Consider the following 20,485-nt stretch of genomic DNA (forward strand, 5'->3'; position numbering starts at 1 on the left):
AATAAAACATAGTCTGTAAGCTCTTGCAAGCAGGCCCCTTACTCCTCTTGCTCGAATATACTGTATACTGTATATGTAATATTGTAATGTCTGATACTTGTTCTTATTTATATTCTCAAAATTGTAAAGTTCTGCAGAATCTCTTAATTATAAAGAAATATTACTATTACTGGACTGTATAGATAGATTTATCCACAAATAAAGTTCGTGATGTATACCTGTGCCACACGTGGATTGGGAATTTTGGAAATCCTCACTGCTATAATAGTGTATAGTGTGACCCCTTATATTTCCCACAAAAAAGAGATTAGGTATAGAAATACATTATACACACAATTGTGCTGTGATGTGTACCAATACTTTATATAAATTACAGTTAATGAATGATTCAAATTGTGTCTAGCCTCTGAAACAACGTAGGATTTGGACACTGTCTGAGTTTTCATTAACAAACTTTAGTAATGTCTCTATTAGCAGCCAGGAGCCATCTTTTAGTGGATGGAGTGCATGGTTGAGACGCCGCCGGCCGGGGCTGTCTCCCAGGACTATATTCATACCTCTAACACGAATCGGAATCAACTATTACAAGCATAACCACAGTATTAAGATCTCCGTCGGAGACAGGTAAAACACAGAGCACTTTCTTTTAAATTAAGAAATGCATCAATATGGCTCTGGTGCCTACGACAGTGTGAGCAGAGCATTTCTCATGGACACAGGAAAATACAATGTGGTGTATATTTTCTCCACACAAATATTTGTGTTGTGTCTTGACTTTAATTTTGTTTGACACATACTGTATTCATAGATTATGTAATAAATCAAGATGATTTGTTATTGAATATATGTATGTTATGAAAGAGAACTGATAATAAAGACCACCAATGAAGACCAGGCAGATAAATATTTTACCAGTTATGTTGGTAGCATGTCTACCTGCCTAAGTCTACCCTTATTTTAATGATATATATTGAGCCCATTCTTGAGGGTGTTGTTCAGGTTATCCTACAATGTAATATGTATGGGGACATCCTGACTGTTCTGCTATATCTGCATAAGGTAAACAAGGATAGAGCATGCTGGATTTCACCATAACTAATCTTTTGCTCCACAAAAAATGAACAACATCAAAGGTGGCTGGCAACAGCATGTCATCATTTTCTCCCAACTGAAATAAAGATATGTGTACCCCAGATTTATAGTTGTCTCCACCCTTACCTTTCCTTGAATGTAGTTGGATGTAGAGGGAAAAACATCTTATCCCCTATCTACAGGATAGGGTATAAGTGTCTGATTACAGGGGGCCAACCACTGAAGCTCCTAGTAATCTTCAGTGCCATACTTGGATATCTTTGACACTCCACAGAAATGAATGGAGTATGTGTCATCTGCAGCACACACACTCTCTAAGAGCTGGGGACCTGTTCTGAAGATCACGAGAACCCCCCCCCCCCCCCCATGATCAGACACTCATCACCTATCTTGTGGATATAGAATAAATATCATGGACAACCCCATTAAGAATTCCAATTTCTTAAGATACAGTTTCAATACTATATTGGAGCATATTGGAGAAGACTTTAACAAGTTGCAAGCTGTGGCTGTCTATCTATCTATCTATCTATCTATCTCATATCTATCTATCTATCTATCTCATATCTATCTATCTATCTATCTATCTCATATCTATCTCATATCTATCTCATATCTATCTATCTATCTCATATCTATCTATCTATCTATCTATCTCATATCTATCTCATATCTATCTATCTATCTATCTATCTCATATCTATCTATCTCCTATCTATCTCATATCTGTCTATCTATCCCAACACAATATTGAGTAATCATGTTTTCATGATAAACTACTTTATTTATCTTGTGAAACACATTTTACAGTAGATTATGTCAAGCCATAGGGAAAGGAAGGACACATACATAAATGTGCATACTTATGGGGGAGTTAAAAGCTATCTTATGTGTATCACCATATTAGTATTAAAAAAAAAAAAAGTTCACAGTCTGATAGATTTTAGAATCACTATACCAGTGGAGATACACTGTGATAAATATAAATACTGAAATAATAGTAGTAATAATAATAATTAGTTAATCATCACAAAGTTAGTATTGTATTATCATTGAATAGCATTTCACAATATTCCTGTATTATTCCAGCCAACAACACTTCTTCCTAAACTAATTATAGGGGATAGGTATCAGATGGTGGATTGTCCGACTGCTGGGACTCGAGAATACAGTCCTGAATCTCCTGGTGGAATGGTGGGGCACACTACCGCTCCATTGATTGTTTATGGTTGCTGCTGGAGATAACCAAGTACAGCACTTTGCTATCTCTGGAAGATCCAATGCACAATGAATGGGGCAGCAGTGCACACGTTGACTGACACTCCATTCTCCCAGGAGACTCTGGACCCCAATCTCTAGATTGCCAGGGGTCCCAGCGGTTGGAACCTAAGTGACCAGACATTGAGGGTATGTTTGTAATGTCCCAGTACAGGATGTCTCTCAGTACTGCATTTCTGCCCGGCCAGAGTCCCTCCGTGTCCCTGGGGCTCTCCTGCAGCAAACCCTATTGATTCTACAATGTTTTGTACAGTTATGAATTCTAAGTGTAATGCATCTTTAAATCTTTGTATCACCTGATTGTTCTCACATGATTGTTACCCTGAGAACCCCTCCAGTGACCAGGTGACCTCCCAAGTGACCTATGGGCTCCTTGCACAGTTCCCCAATATAATATGGGGAGGAGCTGAAATCGCTCTCTTCTCTCTTAGCTCATTGCTTTTGTTCCTGAGGTCCAATGCAGTCGTCTCAGTGTGTCTGTGTCCAGAGCATTGGAGGCCTCAAGCCTAAAGTCTGCAGCCACCTGTCAATTGCAAGTAAGCCAAAGTCATCTAAAAGTCAGTCAAGTCAAGTCTACTGTCTAGTCACCGTGGCCTGCATTGAAGTTAGTCTAACTACTGCAAGTTCCAGCAAGCCTGTGAGGTCCCCATGTGTCACTGGCCACCTCTCTGGGATACTGGTTGAACTGTATAGGCTGTACCATCTTTCTTAGCTCAGTAAAGCTACCGTTACCCTTAACCTGGCCTTGGACTCTTTATTGCCCCTGCCTAACCTAGGATTAGCGGTACTACCTTCGGGTGGTAATATTGGCAAACCACGCCCTGGCGTCATGACAAGAAGGGGTTAATACCATCTGCCCCTGGGCAACAACATCTGCCCCTTACACCTCACATCACGACCCGTGGCGCACCACATGTTCACACGAGGGAATTTCCAAGCAGAAAACGGTGAAAAAAATGACACTTAGAAATTCTGTTGGAGCAGAATCCCATTGCTTTCAATGGGATCCTGCTGCACTGTGCATATAGCGGAAATCTCGATTACGACCTCTGCCGAAAGAATTGACTTTCAGCGGTATCCATTCCGAAAACGCATTGCTGTCAATGGAGACAGAACATTTCCTATCCTGTGGATAAGAGATAACTGTTAAAGGCATGAATATTAGTGTTGCTCACGAATATTCGCAATTCGAATATTATTCGCGAATATCGCATATTCGCGAATTCGCGAATTTCGCGAATATAGCGCTATATATTCGTAATTACGAATATTCGTTTTTTTTTTTAACAGTACACATCACAGTGATCATCCCTCTCTGCTTCCAGCTTGTGTGGTGTAAAGAAGGCTGTAATTGTAATACTACTGTGTGAGACTGGCGTGCGAAAATTCGCATATACGAAAATTAGTAAATGCTAATTTTGTATATGCTAATATTCACATATGTTAATTTTCGCATACGCGCATTTTCACATATGCGAAAATAAACCGAAAATATAACGAATATGCGAATATTCGCGAATATATGACGAATATTCGTCCATATATTCGCGAATATTCGCGAATTCGAATATGGCCTATGCCGCTCAACACTAATGAATATACCTTTAATGAACAATTCTCTGAAAAAAAACTCAAAGCAGGCACTGATATTAGCAATTTCTCCGTGTGTATTTATGCAGCAGTTTTGATATGTCCCTCGTATTATTTGTTTGCTGGGGTGAACAAAAATTTGATTTGAAATACAAACTTATTTTTAAAGAGATCTACAGTACAGTAATATCCAGAATAGGATATTCAACTAACATTTATCAATTTATCAGAAATCCATATCAAAGAAATAGGAAGTTCTTATAGATAAGAAACATTGCCTGGTAACAGTGTAGCTAGAAGACCTATATTATATATGTATCTAATAATATATGCAATATATAATACTATAGAATATTATAGAATTCAATCCAGCACAGACAGTAAATATATATATATATATATATATATATATATATATATATATATGTCAAATATAAAATAGTTGTCATATTTGTGAAAATATACAATTTTAACACTGCATTTCATATCCAGAGCATTAGTGAAAAAGCTTATGGCATATATATATATATATATATATATATATATATATATATATATATATTACGATATCCTTTATATAATATCGGTCTGCAGTGATCACAACATACATAACATTGCTTTGTTAAAAATTGCACAGGTCACCAATATCATTTGGTTTCAATGCAGAGGATCTAACAGCCTTGTTAGAATGCAGCTCATGCAGTTATACAGCTCATAATTATTTTGATAATCAAAATAAACAACTAAAATTAAATATGGAAATGAGGGATCGTCCTCACCTGATTGAGTTCACCAAACCAATTAGAATCCATTTTCCCAGGCTCCCTGACTATTTCAGTTGACTCAGAATTATTCTGGTGAATAGGTAATGTAGAATGAGGGATATCTGCTACAGGAGGGAAACAAGCCGGATAACAAGACCCCGGAGCTTCCGGTGGGGCCATCCGCACCTCCATGTATTTCAATGTGCCATCTGAGTTCAGGTAAAGGGTTGGTTTGTACTGATCCATATAGCTTGCAGAAAGGGATTTATCAGTAAAACAAGATCCACACTCAGAATCATATTTGTTTCTAAGGCACCTGACAAGTAATATTGTAAATGTGACAAGAAAAACAGCAGTGATGGCCACAAGGGAGACAATAAGATACAGAGTCAGGTCTGGAGTAGATTTGGCATTTGTAAGAAAGTCCTGAGATCTAGGACTTTCCTGAGCCACAGAGTCTAATATATTCACAATGATAGTAGCTGTAGTTGTCATAGAAGGTTCCCCATGGTCACGGACTACAATCACAAGTCGATGCTCCATGTTCTCTGTCTCATGTAATCCTCGGAGAGTCCTGACTTCTCCTGTGTATTCAGAGATGTGGAATAAAGCAGGACTGGTAGACTGAACCAGACTATAGAGGAGCCAGGCATTGTGCCCAGAATCTACATCCACTGCAGACACCTTACTGACTAAGTAACCAGCACCAGCAGATCTGGGAATGGTCTCTTCAGCAATGGTCTCCCCTGTATTCTCTGGGTATAAGATAGTGGGAGAGTTGTCATTTGTATCCAGAATAAAAATGAAGACGGAAACATTGGAGGATAATTTTGGAGATCCGGAATCTTCCACTCTTGCTGTGATCTGCAGAACCTGGAATTGTTCATAGTCAAAAGACCTTTGTGCATAAATGTTCCCGGTGTCGGAGTTAATGTAGACAAATGAAGAGACCGGAGAACCATGGATGTGGCTCTCAGCGATGGAGTAAATGAGGTTTGCATTAGCTCCCTCATCCGGATCTACAGCAGATACCGTACATAACAGTCTGCCCGCCTCATTGTTTTCTGCTATGAAGGCATTGTAGACATGGTGTAGAAATGCTGGAGGATTATCATTAACATCAGAGATATTAAGGCTGATTGTAATGTGGCTGCTGAGAGATGGAGACCCCAGATCAGATGCCGTCATTCTAATAGTATATTGTGAGAGCTTCTCCCTGTCCAGATGTCCACTAGTGACCAGAGCATAACGCTGGGACATGGGCTGGCATGTGAAGGGTAAACCTGGGGACACATTCAACCTAATCTCTCCATTTTTACCAGAATCCTTATCTCTGACTGTGATGAATCCGACCACAGTTCCTATGGGGGCATTCTCAGGAACCTCATTGTTTTTAGAAGTAAAAATAATTTCTGGGGTGTTGTCATTTACATCTTTTACATCAACCTGAACTACACATCGTCCTTCCAGCTGAGGAGATCCTTTGTCTACTGCCTTAACAAATAATTCATATGATTTTGAAACCTCATAATCTACAGATCCTTTTACAAAAATGTCGCCAGTTTGTGAATTTATATCAAATATTTCTTTTGCGGATTCTAAGGTATGGTGATCAAAAGAATAGAAAATGTCACCATTTACACCTTCATCCAGATCAGTGGCATTTAGTTTTACTATGATTGTTTTTAGAGATATATTTTCCAGAACTTCTACCTTATAGCTTGGCTGCTGGAAAACGGGAGGATTGTCATTAATATCTAAAACTATAATGGTTATCTGAGTGGATCCGGATCTGGCCGGTTCTCCCCCATCCATAGCAGTGAGAATCAGCTTGTGCTCTGCCTTCTCTTCCCTGTCTAGAATTTTTTCCAAGACTAATTCAGCAATGAGGGATCCATCATTGCGTTTCTTTTCTAATAAAGAGAAATATGGATTTTGATTCAATCTGTACTGACTAACACCATTTTTCCCTATATCTAGATCATTAGCAGCTTCCAGAGGGAATCGAAGTCCTGAACTTGTGATTAGTTCTGTAATTTTTATAACCTGATCAGAAACTGAAAAAAGGGGTGAATTATCATTAATATCCAGAATCTCTATCTCCAGACTGTGCAGCTCCAGAGGGTTCTCAGCCACAACCTCTAAATGCAGTAAACAGCTCAGGCTGGACCCACACAGGCTCTCCCTATCAATCCTCTCATATACAACCAGAGCTCCATTCTTCTGCTCTATAGAGAAGAATCTGCTGCTTCCTTCTGACCCCAGACTCAGTCTCCGTCTCCTAATATCAGCCACATTCACCCCCAGATCCTGAGCCACATTCCCCACTACAGTCCCTGGATGAGACTCCTCAGCAATAGAATAACGCAGCTGCCCAGAGACCCAGCCCCAGCTACAAAGGAGAAGGGAGAAAGCTACTTGCCATTTCCAAGCCTTCACAAAGCTCTGATTGTCCATATCTTAAATCCTTCTTCTAAAATGTGTAGAAAATAATCATCATCCCATCAATCCAAGTGTGTGAGCAGCCAAAATATAAATCCGAGGAAAGGGTAAATCCTGGTTTTCCTGCATTGAGATCATCCACAGGGCTCTCATCGGAGCAGCAGCTCTTCTTTGTGTGAGAAGAAAGATGGGAGGGTGAATCACTGAGCCAGGGGGAGGAGAGCGCACAGCTGACATGAGAGGCTGAAACTGCTGTAGCTGTGATATTAGGATGACGTGTCTGCCCTCTTCTGGTCAGTAATTGTATTTGAATTGATGTAATTATTACGATTCAATAAAATATATATATTCCTCGAAGGCTACTTTAAACATTAAAATTAATAAACAAAATTTGTAAAAAAAATACAGAAAATAATCTTAAGATACGATTGTTTCAGGTAAATATTGAAAATATTTATTTTAAAGTTAGAATTATGTGGAACTTTTTACCGTACATTACTTACATTTAATTAAGTAAATGTAAAGGTAAATTACTGGATTGTAATGCACAGTCAAACTATCTTAATTTATAAATAATACTTAGAGCAATACATATGTATCTTTTTCAAAATAATGGTCTCTTTGTGCAAACAATAATCTAATATAAAAATGTTTTGAATTTCCGGGAGTCATTTATTAACACGCACAACTTCTGATTTTTTTTTCTTTGCCCGTGTGGAAGGTTCAGCCGGTTATTATTTTTTAAGGCTGCCTGTGCCTGGTGCCAGCTAGAGTGGCCATCGCGCAAAACTGTCTGACTTTTGCAAAAGTTGCATGTCATAAATAAATGTATAAACACTTCGGAAATATATAGACCGATTAGGGCCTTGTTTTTTAGCTATAACTGTCTGTGCCTGTTAGGTTTGAATATAATCCCTGGCAACACATGCATGGTGTCTGTATGTTCTCTCCTTATTTGTGTAGTTTCCCTCTGGATACTACATCTTAGCATAGCCCTATGGAATATCCCGCTGCTAAATGCATTAATAAAGTATATATTGCCCTTATAAATGTTCATGAAGATGTCTTTATCTATTATAATAATGTTGGATTTCATTTAATGGTCCCTATCATGACTCAGCAATTAGACTGAAATAGATCCATAATAAACTTAAATCCTATGAGACTGTTCTGACAGGAGCCTCAGGTATAAGATTACACTAGGATAAATCTTTTTGCCTATCCTTATTTTTCTATATTGCACATGTATTTTTATGTTATTAGATTATTTCAACCTTTTTTTTAGTTTTTACTTTTATCATGTTATTAGTAAAGAAGAAAACTCTGATAGAAAAATCAAGATACAGTTTTGCTAAATATAACGTGAAGAATAGATAGTGGAGAGAGTCACAAGCACATTTAGTGATGAGCGGCCATATTAGAAGTTGCAATATTTCGCAAATATATGGACCAATATTCGTCCTATGTTCGCAAAATTTGCATATTCCCTTTGTCCGTTCAGTTTTTTTCTATGAGAAATTCGTAATGAAATTCACATACAAGTGCGAATGTGCAATTATATCTTTCACCTAAAAGAAGGGAGGTATCAGTGTCCTCTGGAAGTGCCGATATTCACGACTATTTGCATATCCGCATATACGAAATATTTGCGCTCCACACCGACTCACTCAGTAAATAAAATTGGAGCCTGGAAGCAGGGAGGGATTGTCACTTTTTTTTTTTTTTTACACAGTACACATCATTGTTGTGATGTGTACTCTAAAGAAAAAAATCTAATACACGTCATTACAAATATATATCACAAAGTTATGATATTTGCGGTAAAAATTCTCATTTTGAATATTCACGCTCAACACTAAACACATTCAATGTTCCAGTATTCAGATACAAATATGGTGGCATATTGGTCAGTGAGGGATCAACTGATGTGGCATTAGAAAGTTCCAGGCCCCTTTATGTCCTGTTGGCATCACTTGTCTTATTTGGGAGACCACATGGTTGTCCCATTATAGTCAAAAGCCAAATAGGTGACCCTTGGAGAAAGTGAAACAGAGTGGACAGAAGAACCTACCTAGTAAAGCTGCCACTTTAGCCCAGTAGTTGGCAAATGTAAACAACGCTGGAATGTCAATCAATACTGATGTTGAGACAACCCTAAATATGATTAGATGGTTTTCATCTCTGTTTATCAGCTTGTATATTGATTATAATACACGAGCAAGTCAACCAATCCCCACACAGAAAACGGTCCCAAGCCAGGCCCATTGTGTGTCTTTACTAACATCACCATTGTAATTGCGACTGGTCCACATGGCATTAAGCAGGAACCTAAATAGAGAAGTTGCAGGAGATCATGAGGGATCTGAAAAGTGAGTATACCGTATTTTTCCCGTATAAGACACACTTTTTTTCCCCTGCGGCCATCAACGGCCGGGACCCGCGGCTAATACAGGACATCACCGATCGCGGTGATGCCCTGTATTAACTCTTCAGACGCGGCGATCAAAGCTGGCCGCCGCGTCTGAAGGGAAAGTGACACTAACCCGGCTGTTCAGTCGGGCTGTTCGGGACCGCCGCGATTTCACCGCGGCGGTCCCGAACAGCCCGACTGAATAGCCGGGTTAGTGCTTACAGGACACCGGGAGGGACCTTACCTGCCTCCTCGGTGTCTTCTCTGTTCAGGGATCCCCTGTATGGCCGGCGCTCTCCTTCCTTGTCATCACGTCGTCGCGTACGTTTGTCGGCGTACGTAACGACGTGATGACGGCGACGGAGAGCGAGGATACCCGGCCAGCAGCAGAGACGTTCCGGAGCGACGGGGACACGGCGACAGCGATGGAGCGACATCCAGGGCAGCGGTGACGGGTCCGGAGCGGCGGGGATACGTGAGTATTACCTCCTATGCAGTGGTCTTCAATCTGCAGACCTCCAGATGTTGCAAAACTACAACTCCCAGCATGCCCGGACAGCCAACGGCTGTCCGGGCATGCTGGGAGTTGTAGTTTTGCAACATCTGGAGGTCCGCAGGTTGAAGATCACTATTGGGTTCAAAATCTTTATTTTTTTTTAGATTTTGCACCTATAAATTGGGTGCATCTTATACGCCGGTGCGTCCTATAGGGCGAAAAAAACGGTAAGTTTCTATTTTAATATTAGACTTATAAAATAAGATTTATATATTTAAAAAACAAGTATCAAAGAAAATAATCCCTAATAAGTGAAAGGATACTCTTCCTCCTCTCATTGAATGGTTTGGAGAAATATTACATCTCCAAAGGATGAAGAAATTGATTTCTGATATCAATTCACCTTCTATATTATCTTAAAACCCAGGATAGAATTTAAACAATCCTATACTTCCATTTACTACTATTTTTCTCAGATTTTTAGGTCCTTGTACCTCTCCTGTGTCCTTATATGCAGAGCATGCATGCATATATCGACAGTTAATCTTAAAGCAGTTATCAAGGACTCGAAAAACATAGTAGTGTTGAGCGCGAATATTAGAAATGCAAATTTTTACCGTGAATATCGGCACTTCGCGATTTCGCGACTATTTTGAATATAGTGATATACATAATGACGAATATTCGTGATTTTTATTTATTTATTTTTTGCAAATATGCGGAAATATGCGAATATTGGCACTTCCAGGCAGAGGACATTGATCCCTCCTTTCTTTTAGGTGAAAGATATAATTGCGCATGCGCACTATTACGAATTTGCGCATGAAAAAAAAAAGAGAATGAGCATAGCGAATATGCAAATTTTGCAAACATAGGATGTCCATATATTCATGAAATATAGCAAATTCGAATATGGCTCCTGCCGCTCATCACTAAAACATAGCATCTTTCTTCCAGAAACTGGGTGCTCTTGTTTGTGTGTGGTATTGCAGCTCAGTTTCAAGTAAATGGAGATAAGCTGTAATATCATACACAATCAGAGGACAGATATGGCGCTGTTTAAAAAAAATAAAATAAATAAAAATAAAAAAAAGCTGTGTTTTTCAAATCCTTGCTAATTCCTTCAAGACTCCTCATATACCCTTTTTGAAACATACTTGTTTTGCTAAGAAGATATCCCTGTTCTTGGTCTGTTTCCCTAGACTTATTTGATGTGCCGATGGCTAAACAAAAAAAATGTGTTTAAAATTTTTGTATTAAAACTAGTAAATGCTCATAAATACATTGATAAATCTGCCCCATTGTTTTTGCCAAAAGTGAGAAGTTGCAATGATTAAATAAATTATGAATATAATCCATACAACATAGCTTAAAGACTAACACGTACAGTGGTTCCTCAACATACGATGGTAATTTGTTCCAAACGACCCATCGTTTGTCGAATCCATCGTATGTTGAGGGATCCGTGCAATGTAAAGTATAGGAAGCTGTACTCACCTGTCCCCGCCACTCCGGACCAGGTCCTCACCACTCCCGATGTTGTCCAAGGGGCTCCCGATGCTGTCCCGCTGCTCCGGTGTCTTCTTCGCGATCCTCCGGTGTCTTGCGCATCTTCTGCAGGGTCCGGGCCTCGCTTTCTGGTGACGTTACTACGCTGCTGCGCCGGCGCGGCGTGCGTAGTGACGTAATAACGACGCCAGAAAGCGAGGCCCGGACCCTGGAGAAGATGCAGAAGACGCCGGAGGATCGCGAAGTGGACCCGGAGCAGCGGGAATAGGTAGGCGAACCTGCTTGGGATGCTTAAACTGCTATCCGACAGCAGCTTAAGCATTTTGCGCTGTCGGATAGCAGTTAATGCGAAGGCACCGACATATAAAAGCATTGTATGTCGATGCTGACATCGACATGCGATGGCCTCTGAGAGGCCATCGTATGTCGATTTTATCATATGTCGGGGCAATCGCAGTTCGGGGGGTTACTGTATATTGAATATTGCAAAATAAAATTCATTAGTGAAAGGATTTTACTCAGCTAGAAAACTCGTCAGATTTCTGAGAACTGTATATATTTTGTTTACATTTATCATGTTTAAAAAAAAATAAAAATAAATATATGTACATCCCACTACTGGCAAGCACTTTAAATTACGCCATTATCTGACATGTACATCAAGTTTTGTCATATATGTCTTGAAGTGCCCATGTGGTCTCCTATATGTTGGGGAGACCACATGGGACTTCAAGACCAGATTTAATCAGCACCGCTATTGTATACGTAAACGGAGACTGGATTTACCAGTCTCCAAACATTTTGCTGAGGCACATCATACAGAAGGTGATCTTAGATTCACGTTGTTGGATTGTATTCCACCTTTGAAGAGGGGGGGTGACCGTGTGAGCGTACTGAAACGTCGTGAGCTCAAGTGGATCTATGAGCTCCAGACCCTTTGGCCGAAGGGCCTTAATGTAGATTTCACGGTCACCCAGCAAATATATAATGCACAATGAGTATGTAGTTATAGTGGTGTCTGATCCTCGTTTTGTCCGGGGATCTGGCGGATGTCATTGTTCTGATTGGGTATTGATAATAGTGATCTATATTCAATAATGATATGAACTTATTTTAATGATTCTCTTTTTCTTTTTTTGTTCTCTCATAGGGATCAGGTGCGGCCGGTGGCTGAACATATGAACCGAAGCGATAGCGGTCCCCTTCGAAATATTCTTTCAAATTACACTGTACTGTACACTATTCACCATTATAATTTTGTATTGTAAGGGAACGGATTCACTCACACTGGAACAGATTACTAATATTCAATATGATTTTATTTTTATTTCTTTTTCTTTTTATATTTATTTCTATTTTTATATTTTTCATATTTATTTACTTGATTTAATTCATTTTATTTATTTATCTATATATTTTTTTATATATATATTTATTATTATTATTATTTATATTTATTTGATTCTTATTTTTACATTTATTTCGATTTTTATTTTTATTGTTATTTTATTTATTTTATATGTATATTTCTCTATTTTCTATTACATTTTCACTTTTTTAATAGACTTCATACTTTATGTTGAAGCATTCCTCTCCTTTAGTTGGTTGTTGGTTTATAATAAATCCTGTGGATATGATCACAGTTCCCCTGCGCCTGTGCATTTTGTGATTGAGTGGCACTCTCGTCCAGGTATTGGTAGCCCAGGTACCAGGGCGCCCCCCGGTGTCAGTGTCCGGGACCCTTAGTGGCCCTGTGACATGTGATCGGGTGATCCCCTCCTGGTCCGCAAGGATCGGGCGGTGGACGTTGGGATTCCCTGGTGGGTGAGAGAGATATGTGTGCCCAGTATGACTGCTACATTCAGGATGAGTGGGGACAAAACCACGGACTCAGACATACTATTTTTCTATTATTGATATTGCGCTGACCAGCGCTTTGCCAACACTTCATGCAGTATTGCCCTACATTAAGATGGCCACCGCTATGTGACTTGCAGCGGTGCGCATGCGCACCCGGCCAATACACTGACATTACACCGATAGTCATGTGATCTATTTCCACCAGAGGTGATTGGTCCGTTCCTTTACAACTTTATTTATACATACACTGGCGTCTGTCGCCATGACACTGGCTGTATCTTTACACTGGCGTTCGCCGCCATTACACCTGTTACACATGGGACACGCTTCCTCGGTGAGTGACGCCACACACCTGCCCTGAATCCCTATGATACTTAAGATGTTTGTTTACATACTTTATTGTTTTTATATTTTATACCATTCTCTGTTTTACCTATGTATAAGATCTGCATAGAGATGTTTTTAACATCACTCACTTGTATCTGGATGACCATTGTACATCCCCTAATATCTTTCTGATGCACTGTACGCACTGGCACTTTACGAATGTTTACATATTTATAATTGTTTGTAATTATGATTGATTTGTTTCACCCTCTATATATACCTTGCTGTGATCACTGTTATTTAGCTTGAGAATGGTGTTGTGAGAACACCGAAACGTCGCTGCTGTTTGCTTTTGGAATAAAGCCACTTTTTTGATTTTTTCACTACTATTGAGTGCTGCGGTCATCCTTTATGTTTTATATATATATATATATATATATATATATATATATATATATATATTATAAATTCCATGCCATGATGTCTAATGTAAACGGTAAACGGTCTAATGTAATAGTGAAATAGGAATTCTCACCTGGTTTCCATTAGGCCAGCCAGTGTCAGATGAAGAATCAGTCTCCCCAGTCATGTCTTTCAACTGAGGAAAATTAAGAGGCTTCATAGAACTGAAGTCCTGATTGTCATTTGTTTGGGGAAAACATGCCGTATAACATTGTCCCTGAGGTTCAGGAGGAACCATCCTCACCTCCATATACTTCAATGTCCCATCGGTGTTCAGATATAGGGCTGGCTGATACTGATCTGTAAAGTTCTTAGTTTCATATTTCTCTGGAAAACAACAGCTGCTAAAGTTTCCACTGTCTTCTTTTCGTAAACATTTCACAAGTAAAATAATGAATGTCACAAGGGAAACTAAGCTGACGGCCACCAGAGAAATAATCAAATATAATGTGACATCTGATGATCTCTTGGAACTGGAGAGAAAGTCATTGGACTTTTTATTTTCTGCTACAACCTCATCTGCTATACTGACAAGTACAGTCACTGTGGTGGATAATGGAGGATTCCCCTGATCACTGATAGAGATGACAAGTTGTTGCTCCATGTTCTCGGTTTCCTGTAATCCTCGTACAGTTCTCACCTCTCCTGTGTGTTTAGACACTTGAAATGATGAATAATTGATGGGGTCAATGAGAGAAAAGACCAACCAGGCATTGTGACCAGAGTCCAGATCCACTGCCGACAATTTGGTCACCAAATATCCAGCACTTGTAGACTTTGGGATCCTCTCTTGGACAATGAGGTCTTCAGAGTGTTCTGGATACAGCAGAGTGGGGGGATGGTCATTTGTATCCAGAATGAAGATAAAGACAGGAACAGTGGAAGATAACTGTGGAGATCCTGAGTCTTCTACCTTTATGGTGATCTGTAAAACCTGGATCTGCTCATAGTCAAAGGAACGCTGAGCATATATATTCCCATCATTAGAATGAATGTAAACAAAGGAGGATAAAGCGGAGCCATCAATCTGACTCTCTACTATGGAGTAAACCAGATCAGAATTAACCCCCTCATCTAGGTCAGTAGCAGATACTGTACATAGAAGAGTCCCCGGGTCACTGTTCTCCTTAATGAAAGCATTATAAGTAGACTGTGTGAACACTGGAGCATTATCATTGATATCTGACACCCTGAGGGTGACACTTGTTTTACTGTATAGAGGAGGAGACCCTAAATCTGAGGCTGTCAGCTCTATAGTGTATTGGGGTTTTTTCTCTCTATCCAGATTCCCATCTACAGTCAAAGAATAACGATTTTGATTAGGTCTAATTTTAAATGGGGACTTGGGGGACACATTCAGTTTTACTTCCCCATTTTTTCCAGAATCTTTATCCTTCACATTGATATATCCGATAACAGATCCCAAAGGAGCATTTTCTGGAACATCATTTGTCACTGAGGTAAAAGCAATTTCTGGGGGATTGTCATTCACATCTTCTATTTCCACCTGAACAAGGCAGTTCCCTATGAGTTTTGGCAATCCTTTATCGACTGCTTTAATTGCCAGTTCATGAAAATTAATTTCCTCAAAATCGACAATTCCTATTAAGAAGATTTCTCCATTGTGTGGATTTAAATCAAATATCATTCTGGCAGATTCAGACGTATGACCCCCAAAGTAATACTGGATCTCCCCATTTGCTCCGTCATCCTGATCTGTTGCATTCAGTGTTAATATCACAGTTTTCAATGGCAGGTTCTCCCTAATACTGATCTTATATACTGACTGATTGAAGACTGGAGGATTATCATTAATATCTAATACAACTATTGTTATTTTGCAGGTCCCTGATCTGGCTGGTTCTCCTCCATCTATAGCTGTGAGAATCAGGTTATGTTCTGCTTTTTCTTCTCTATCTAAAACCTTCTCTAGTATCAGCTGAGGGATGAGCGTTCCATCCTTACGATTCTTCACAGACAATGAGAAATAAGGATTTGTATTCAATGTATACTGACTGACACCATTCACACCAACATCTAAATCCTTTGCAATTTCTAAATCAAACTGAGCCCCAGGACTTGTTAAAATCTCAGTTATTTCAATATTATGATGATTAACTGAAAATATAGGAGAATTATCATTAATATCCAAAATCTCTATTTCTAGAGTAAAAAGCTCCACAGGATTCTCAGCCACAACCTCTAACTGCAGTAAACAGCGGGGACTAGATCCACACAGGCTCTCCCTATCAATCCTCTCCTTCACAACCAACCCTCCATTCCCCTGATTTACACTGAAATATTTTTGGTATTTCTCAGATCTCAGATGTATCCTGCGCTGAGAGATCTCTGCACGTTTTATCCCCAGATCCTGAGCTACATTTCCTACCAATGTCCCCGGCTCAGACTCCTCAACAATAGAATAACGCAGCTGCCCAGAGACCCAGCCCCAGCTACAAAGGAGAAAGGAGCAGACTACTTGCCATTTCCAGCACTGACAAAAGCCTCTGATGTCCATATCTTAGGTGATTGTCTTGATATTTGATGTCATGTAGATCCAGTGTAATCCAATATACATGAGGGTCATGTATTCACAGTTCTACCCCAGGAAAAATCAGTAAATCCAAGGAGAAATAACATCCACAGGGCTCTCATCGGAGCAGCAGCTCTTCTTTGTGTGAGAGAAACGATGGGAGGGTGAATCACTGAGCCAGGGGGAGGAGAGCGCACAGCTGACATGATCACATTCTCTAGTATTACTGAAATAAAGGACTGGACAAGTCTACCCTCTGCTGGACAATACCGAGAATTACTTTTACCCACACAATAAAGTAACATTAAGCCTAGATGCACAATGAATAAAATAATAAAATAATTTTGCATAGTCATCTAACCGTATTAATTAAATGGCAAATATAGAGTACAATTTCATCTACATTTTTTTAAACCTACGTATAACTAATTTACATAAATACACAATCACTTCTACTACTGAACATATGAGTAGAGTATCACAACATATCAAATTGTCTATTCCTAATGACTTTATGTCGACAACCCTTTCTTTTATATTGCATATGACTATATTACTTTGTTATGTATTATTTTTGGATGTCAATTTAGAGTATGCAGACATGGAAAAAAATGCATCCAGTTAATTTCAAATAGTGAAGATGCTTTGACATTTTAAACAATATGGCATAACAACTTGATTTTTTCTTTTTGAAGTAGGAGGGGACAGAGAGCAGGTATAAAATATGATTTTCCTATTTACTTGACAGTAATAGCAAATCTAAAAAAGCACATAGATCCTGTTGACCCCAGTACTGGGGATCTCAGTGAAGTTCAAAAAGACTAAAATCAAAATACACTGATAAATATATTACATTTTTTTTTTATTATTTAGATAGAATTTTCCATTTCTTATGCATATAAAAACTACACACTTATTTTTTATTCTGGGAAATAATGTATTTTAAAAATCAAAGTATGTAAAAATCAAAGTATCACATAAAGGTGATTGCCTTTCTGGGACCCTAATTCTGGATCATGCCATTGCAAAAGGGGATAGCAGGCTGTCAGTGAAAGCCAAGATCTTTAGAAAGAAAGCCGGGAGAGTATCTTTCCAATCACTGCCTTCCCCATCACTATATACACAACATCTAATGAGTGCTTTGTATACAGCTTGTAACAGCTGTGGTTAGGTGGATCCACTGACCTGTTGAGGAAGATGGCTTAGGCCATACCAGGAAGTGGAGTCTACAGTGCCGCTGGTTTTCACCAGAGCCTGCCGCAAAGCGGGACGGTCCTACTGGGGCAGGCAGAACCCAGGTTGCTACCCCTGATACGACTCGTCCCCACAGGCAGCCGAGGTATAACATGGCACAGGAAGGATGAAGCACATATGTAGTCAGGACAGGCAGGCGGCACAGGAGCAAGGCCAGTATACGTAGCAAGGGATCAGATACACGGCAAGGCAAGACTCAAATATATGCTTACTCTTGGCAACTAGGGCACAAATCTCCACAGCTTAACAGGCGCCATCAGGGCTCATTCACATTACAGATTATTTCATTCTGGAATTCTACTTGGAAAATATTGTGCAGCAGCCTCCCCTTGTTCCCTTCTGATCTTGTTACACCATTCACACTAAGTATTCTGGACCCCAGACTCTGCCACAAGAATGAACATATTATTTTTTTCCGTTGAATCCCCTCTGAAATGCATCGCTGACTATTTTTTTTTTTCACAAAAAAAAAAAAAAATTGTGTACCATGCTTGGTCTACAATTGGTTAGAAATGGATAACATGTTGATTTGGCTTTTTAACCCTGAACAATAATAATATACTAGATCTAAATTTTAAATTACACATGTCGTCCCGCCCCCCTCCCCCCCTTTCCACCAACCAAATTTTTTTTTTTAAATCACGAGGTTTAACCTACTAAAATACATTAAAACACTCTGTACTGAAATAAAAGAGAATCTACTATGTCATGCATTGCATTTATTCATTAAGCAAGGTGGATTATAACTGAAGTTGTAGGATAAATTTACATTAATATTTTGCTACAAAGAAATGAAGAATGTTTTTCACAGATTTAGCAATTAATGGTTGAGTCTCTATGAACACAGGGTGTAGATGGGGATAAGAGCTACTGGGGCCAATTGCAACAAACATTATGTTGCACTTTATAGGAGGGGGGAGTTAGTTACAGCCTAGATATGTGTATGAGAATGTGGGGTAACAGCACCCTGTGGCCTAGACTTACCCATCTGCCTGAAATAGCTCAGCTTTCACTTCACCACAGCTTGATAACCTATTAAAGCTGATCTGTGATTGGTTACAAAGGTGAAAGCCAGACAGTTTTGGTTTCAGTCAGATTGATAAACCTGGGTCTTTATATTTACACTGGGGGACAATTGGAGGAGATTTATAGGCTGTCTTATTATAAGATTCTCCTTGTTGTCCGTAGCAACCAGTCACAGCTCCATCTTTCATTTCTCACATTGCTCTGGTAAAATGAAAGTGAAACTGTAATTGGTTGCTATGAAAAAAAACAAAGAGAATTGTTATATAGCAACCAATTAGAGTTCAGGTTTCATTTTACCAGAATAATCTAAGAAATGAAAGATTAGCTGAGGCTGGTTGCTATGGGCAAATAAAACAATGTTGTTAGAAGTAGTAGAGAAGCACTATCAGGCCATAACCAGGCATAATCTAGAGAGAGGAAGGAAGGCGCCTCATGTGCGGGATCAGCAGATCTTGTTAGTGGGGGTGGGGGACGGTAGTTCCCAAGCCGCTTACCAAAGTTGGTTGTGCGCCCACACAACAAGGTAAAGTGTAGAATGAATATAAGTAAAGGTCCACTGCAGCCCTCCTGGGTATAAGTAGAATCAAAACAAGGTGACCGTAAGTTCAGGAGTTAGTCCAGCGCAGAGAGGAACCATCCTTGGATAGTTCCTCTCTGCGCCGGACTAACTCCTGAATTTACGGTCACCCTGTTTTGATAACCAGGCATAGACATATACATATGATGCATATGTTATGAGAAGGGATACAATGTAGTCAGGGAACTTTTTTATCAGTCAAGCCATGGCAGGGTGCTTGTACATACAAATTTCTAAGGACCCTTACACACTTCCAAACATTCTGTGTGTGCCGTTGTAATGAAACGGTGCGATGGGCATCGCTATTGACAACAATGCAGTTCCATGCAGTATTCCAGCAAAAGAATGTACAGGTTTGTTCTTTCGGTTAAGACTATAATTTAAAATTTGTCCACAGAAATGTAGCAGTATGCACAATGCAGCAGAATCCAATTGAAGACAATAATCTCCACCACAATCTCTGTCCAGAATTTCTCTGTGCAGAAATTCCACTCTGTGGATTGTCCTCTGCAACTCTAAAGAAGGCTGTGAATGAATGTTACAGGGCCCATTTCCATGGCAACTATTATAGTATCATAAACGCCATGTTGGAGACATACTAGTGTTGCAGTCATATGCAAGGAAAGGGAGTTTCCTATATGATTTGTTCTTAACAACCAATCACAAATTTCATTTATCATATTGCTCTGATAAAACAAAATATGAACTGTGACTGGTTGCTTTGGGCAAAAAACGCAAGTTTAGAAAAATCTGGGCAAAAAACGCAAGTTTAGAAAAATCTGGGCAAAAAACCTGGTCATGCCGAGTCCACCAGAGTAAAGTGCAAAAATAAGGGGGGGTCAACTATAATACAATAAAACTGGGT

At 39.4% G+C, this 20,485-nt stretch overlaps 1 protein-coding gene across 41 annotated transcripts in view; it reads right to left on the minus strand.

Moving 5' to 3' along the window:
• LOC130267390 (protocadherin gamma-C5-like) overlaps positions 1–20,485 on the minus strand; it is a 571,493-nt gene that overhangs the window by 131,010 nt on the left and 419,998 nt on the right. Inside the window, exon 1 of one of the 41 annotated variants that reach the window (XM_056517109.1) lies at positions 4,740–7,328. The exons of 39 other annotated variants lie outside the window; for them this stretch is intronic. In XM_056517109.1, the coding sequence (XP_056373084.1) occupies positions 4,740–7,181 (2,442 nt within the window). In that variant the 5' untranslated portion in view covers positions 7,182–7,328. Of the gene's footprint in view, positions 1–4,739; positions 7,329–20,485 lie in introns of those variants that run through there. One more of the 41 variants, XM_056517095.1, reaches the window with a different exon arrangement.

This window comes from Hyla sarda, chromosome 4, assembly GCF_029499605.1.
Source record: "Hyla sarda isolate aHylSar1 chromosome 4, aHylSar1.hap1, whole genome shotgun sequence".
NCBI classification, from domain to species: Eukaryota; Metazoa; Chordata; class Amphibia; order Anura; family Hylidae; genus Hyla; species Hyla sarda.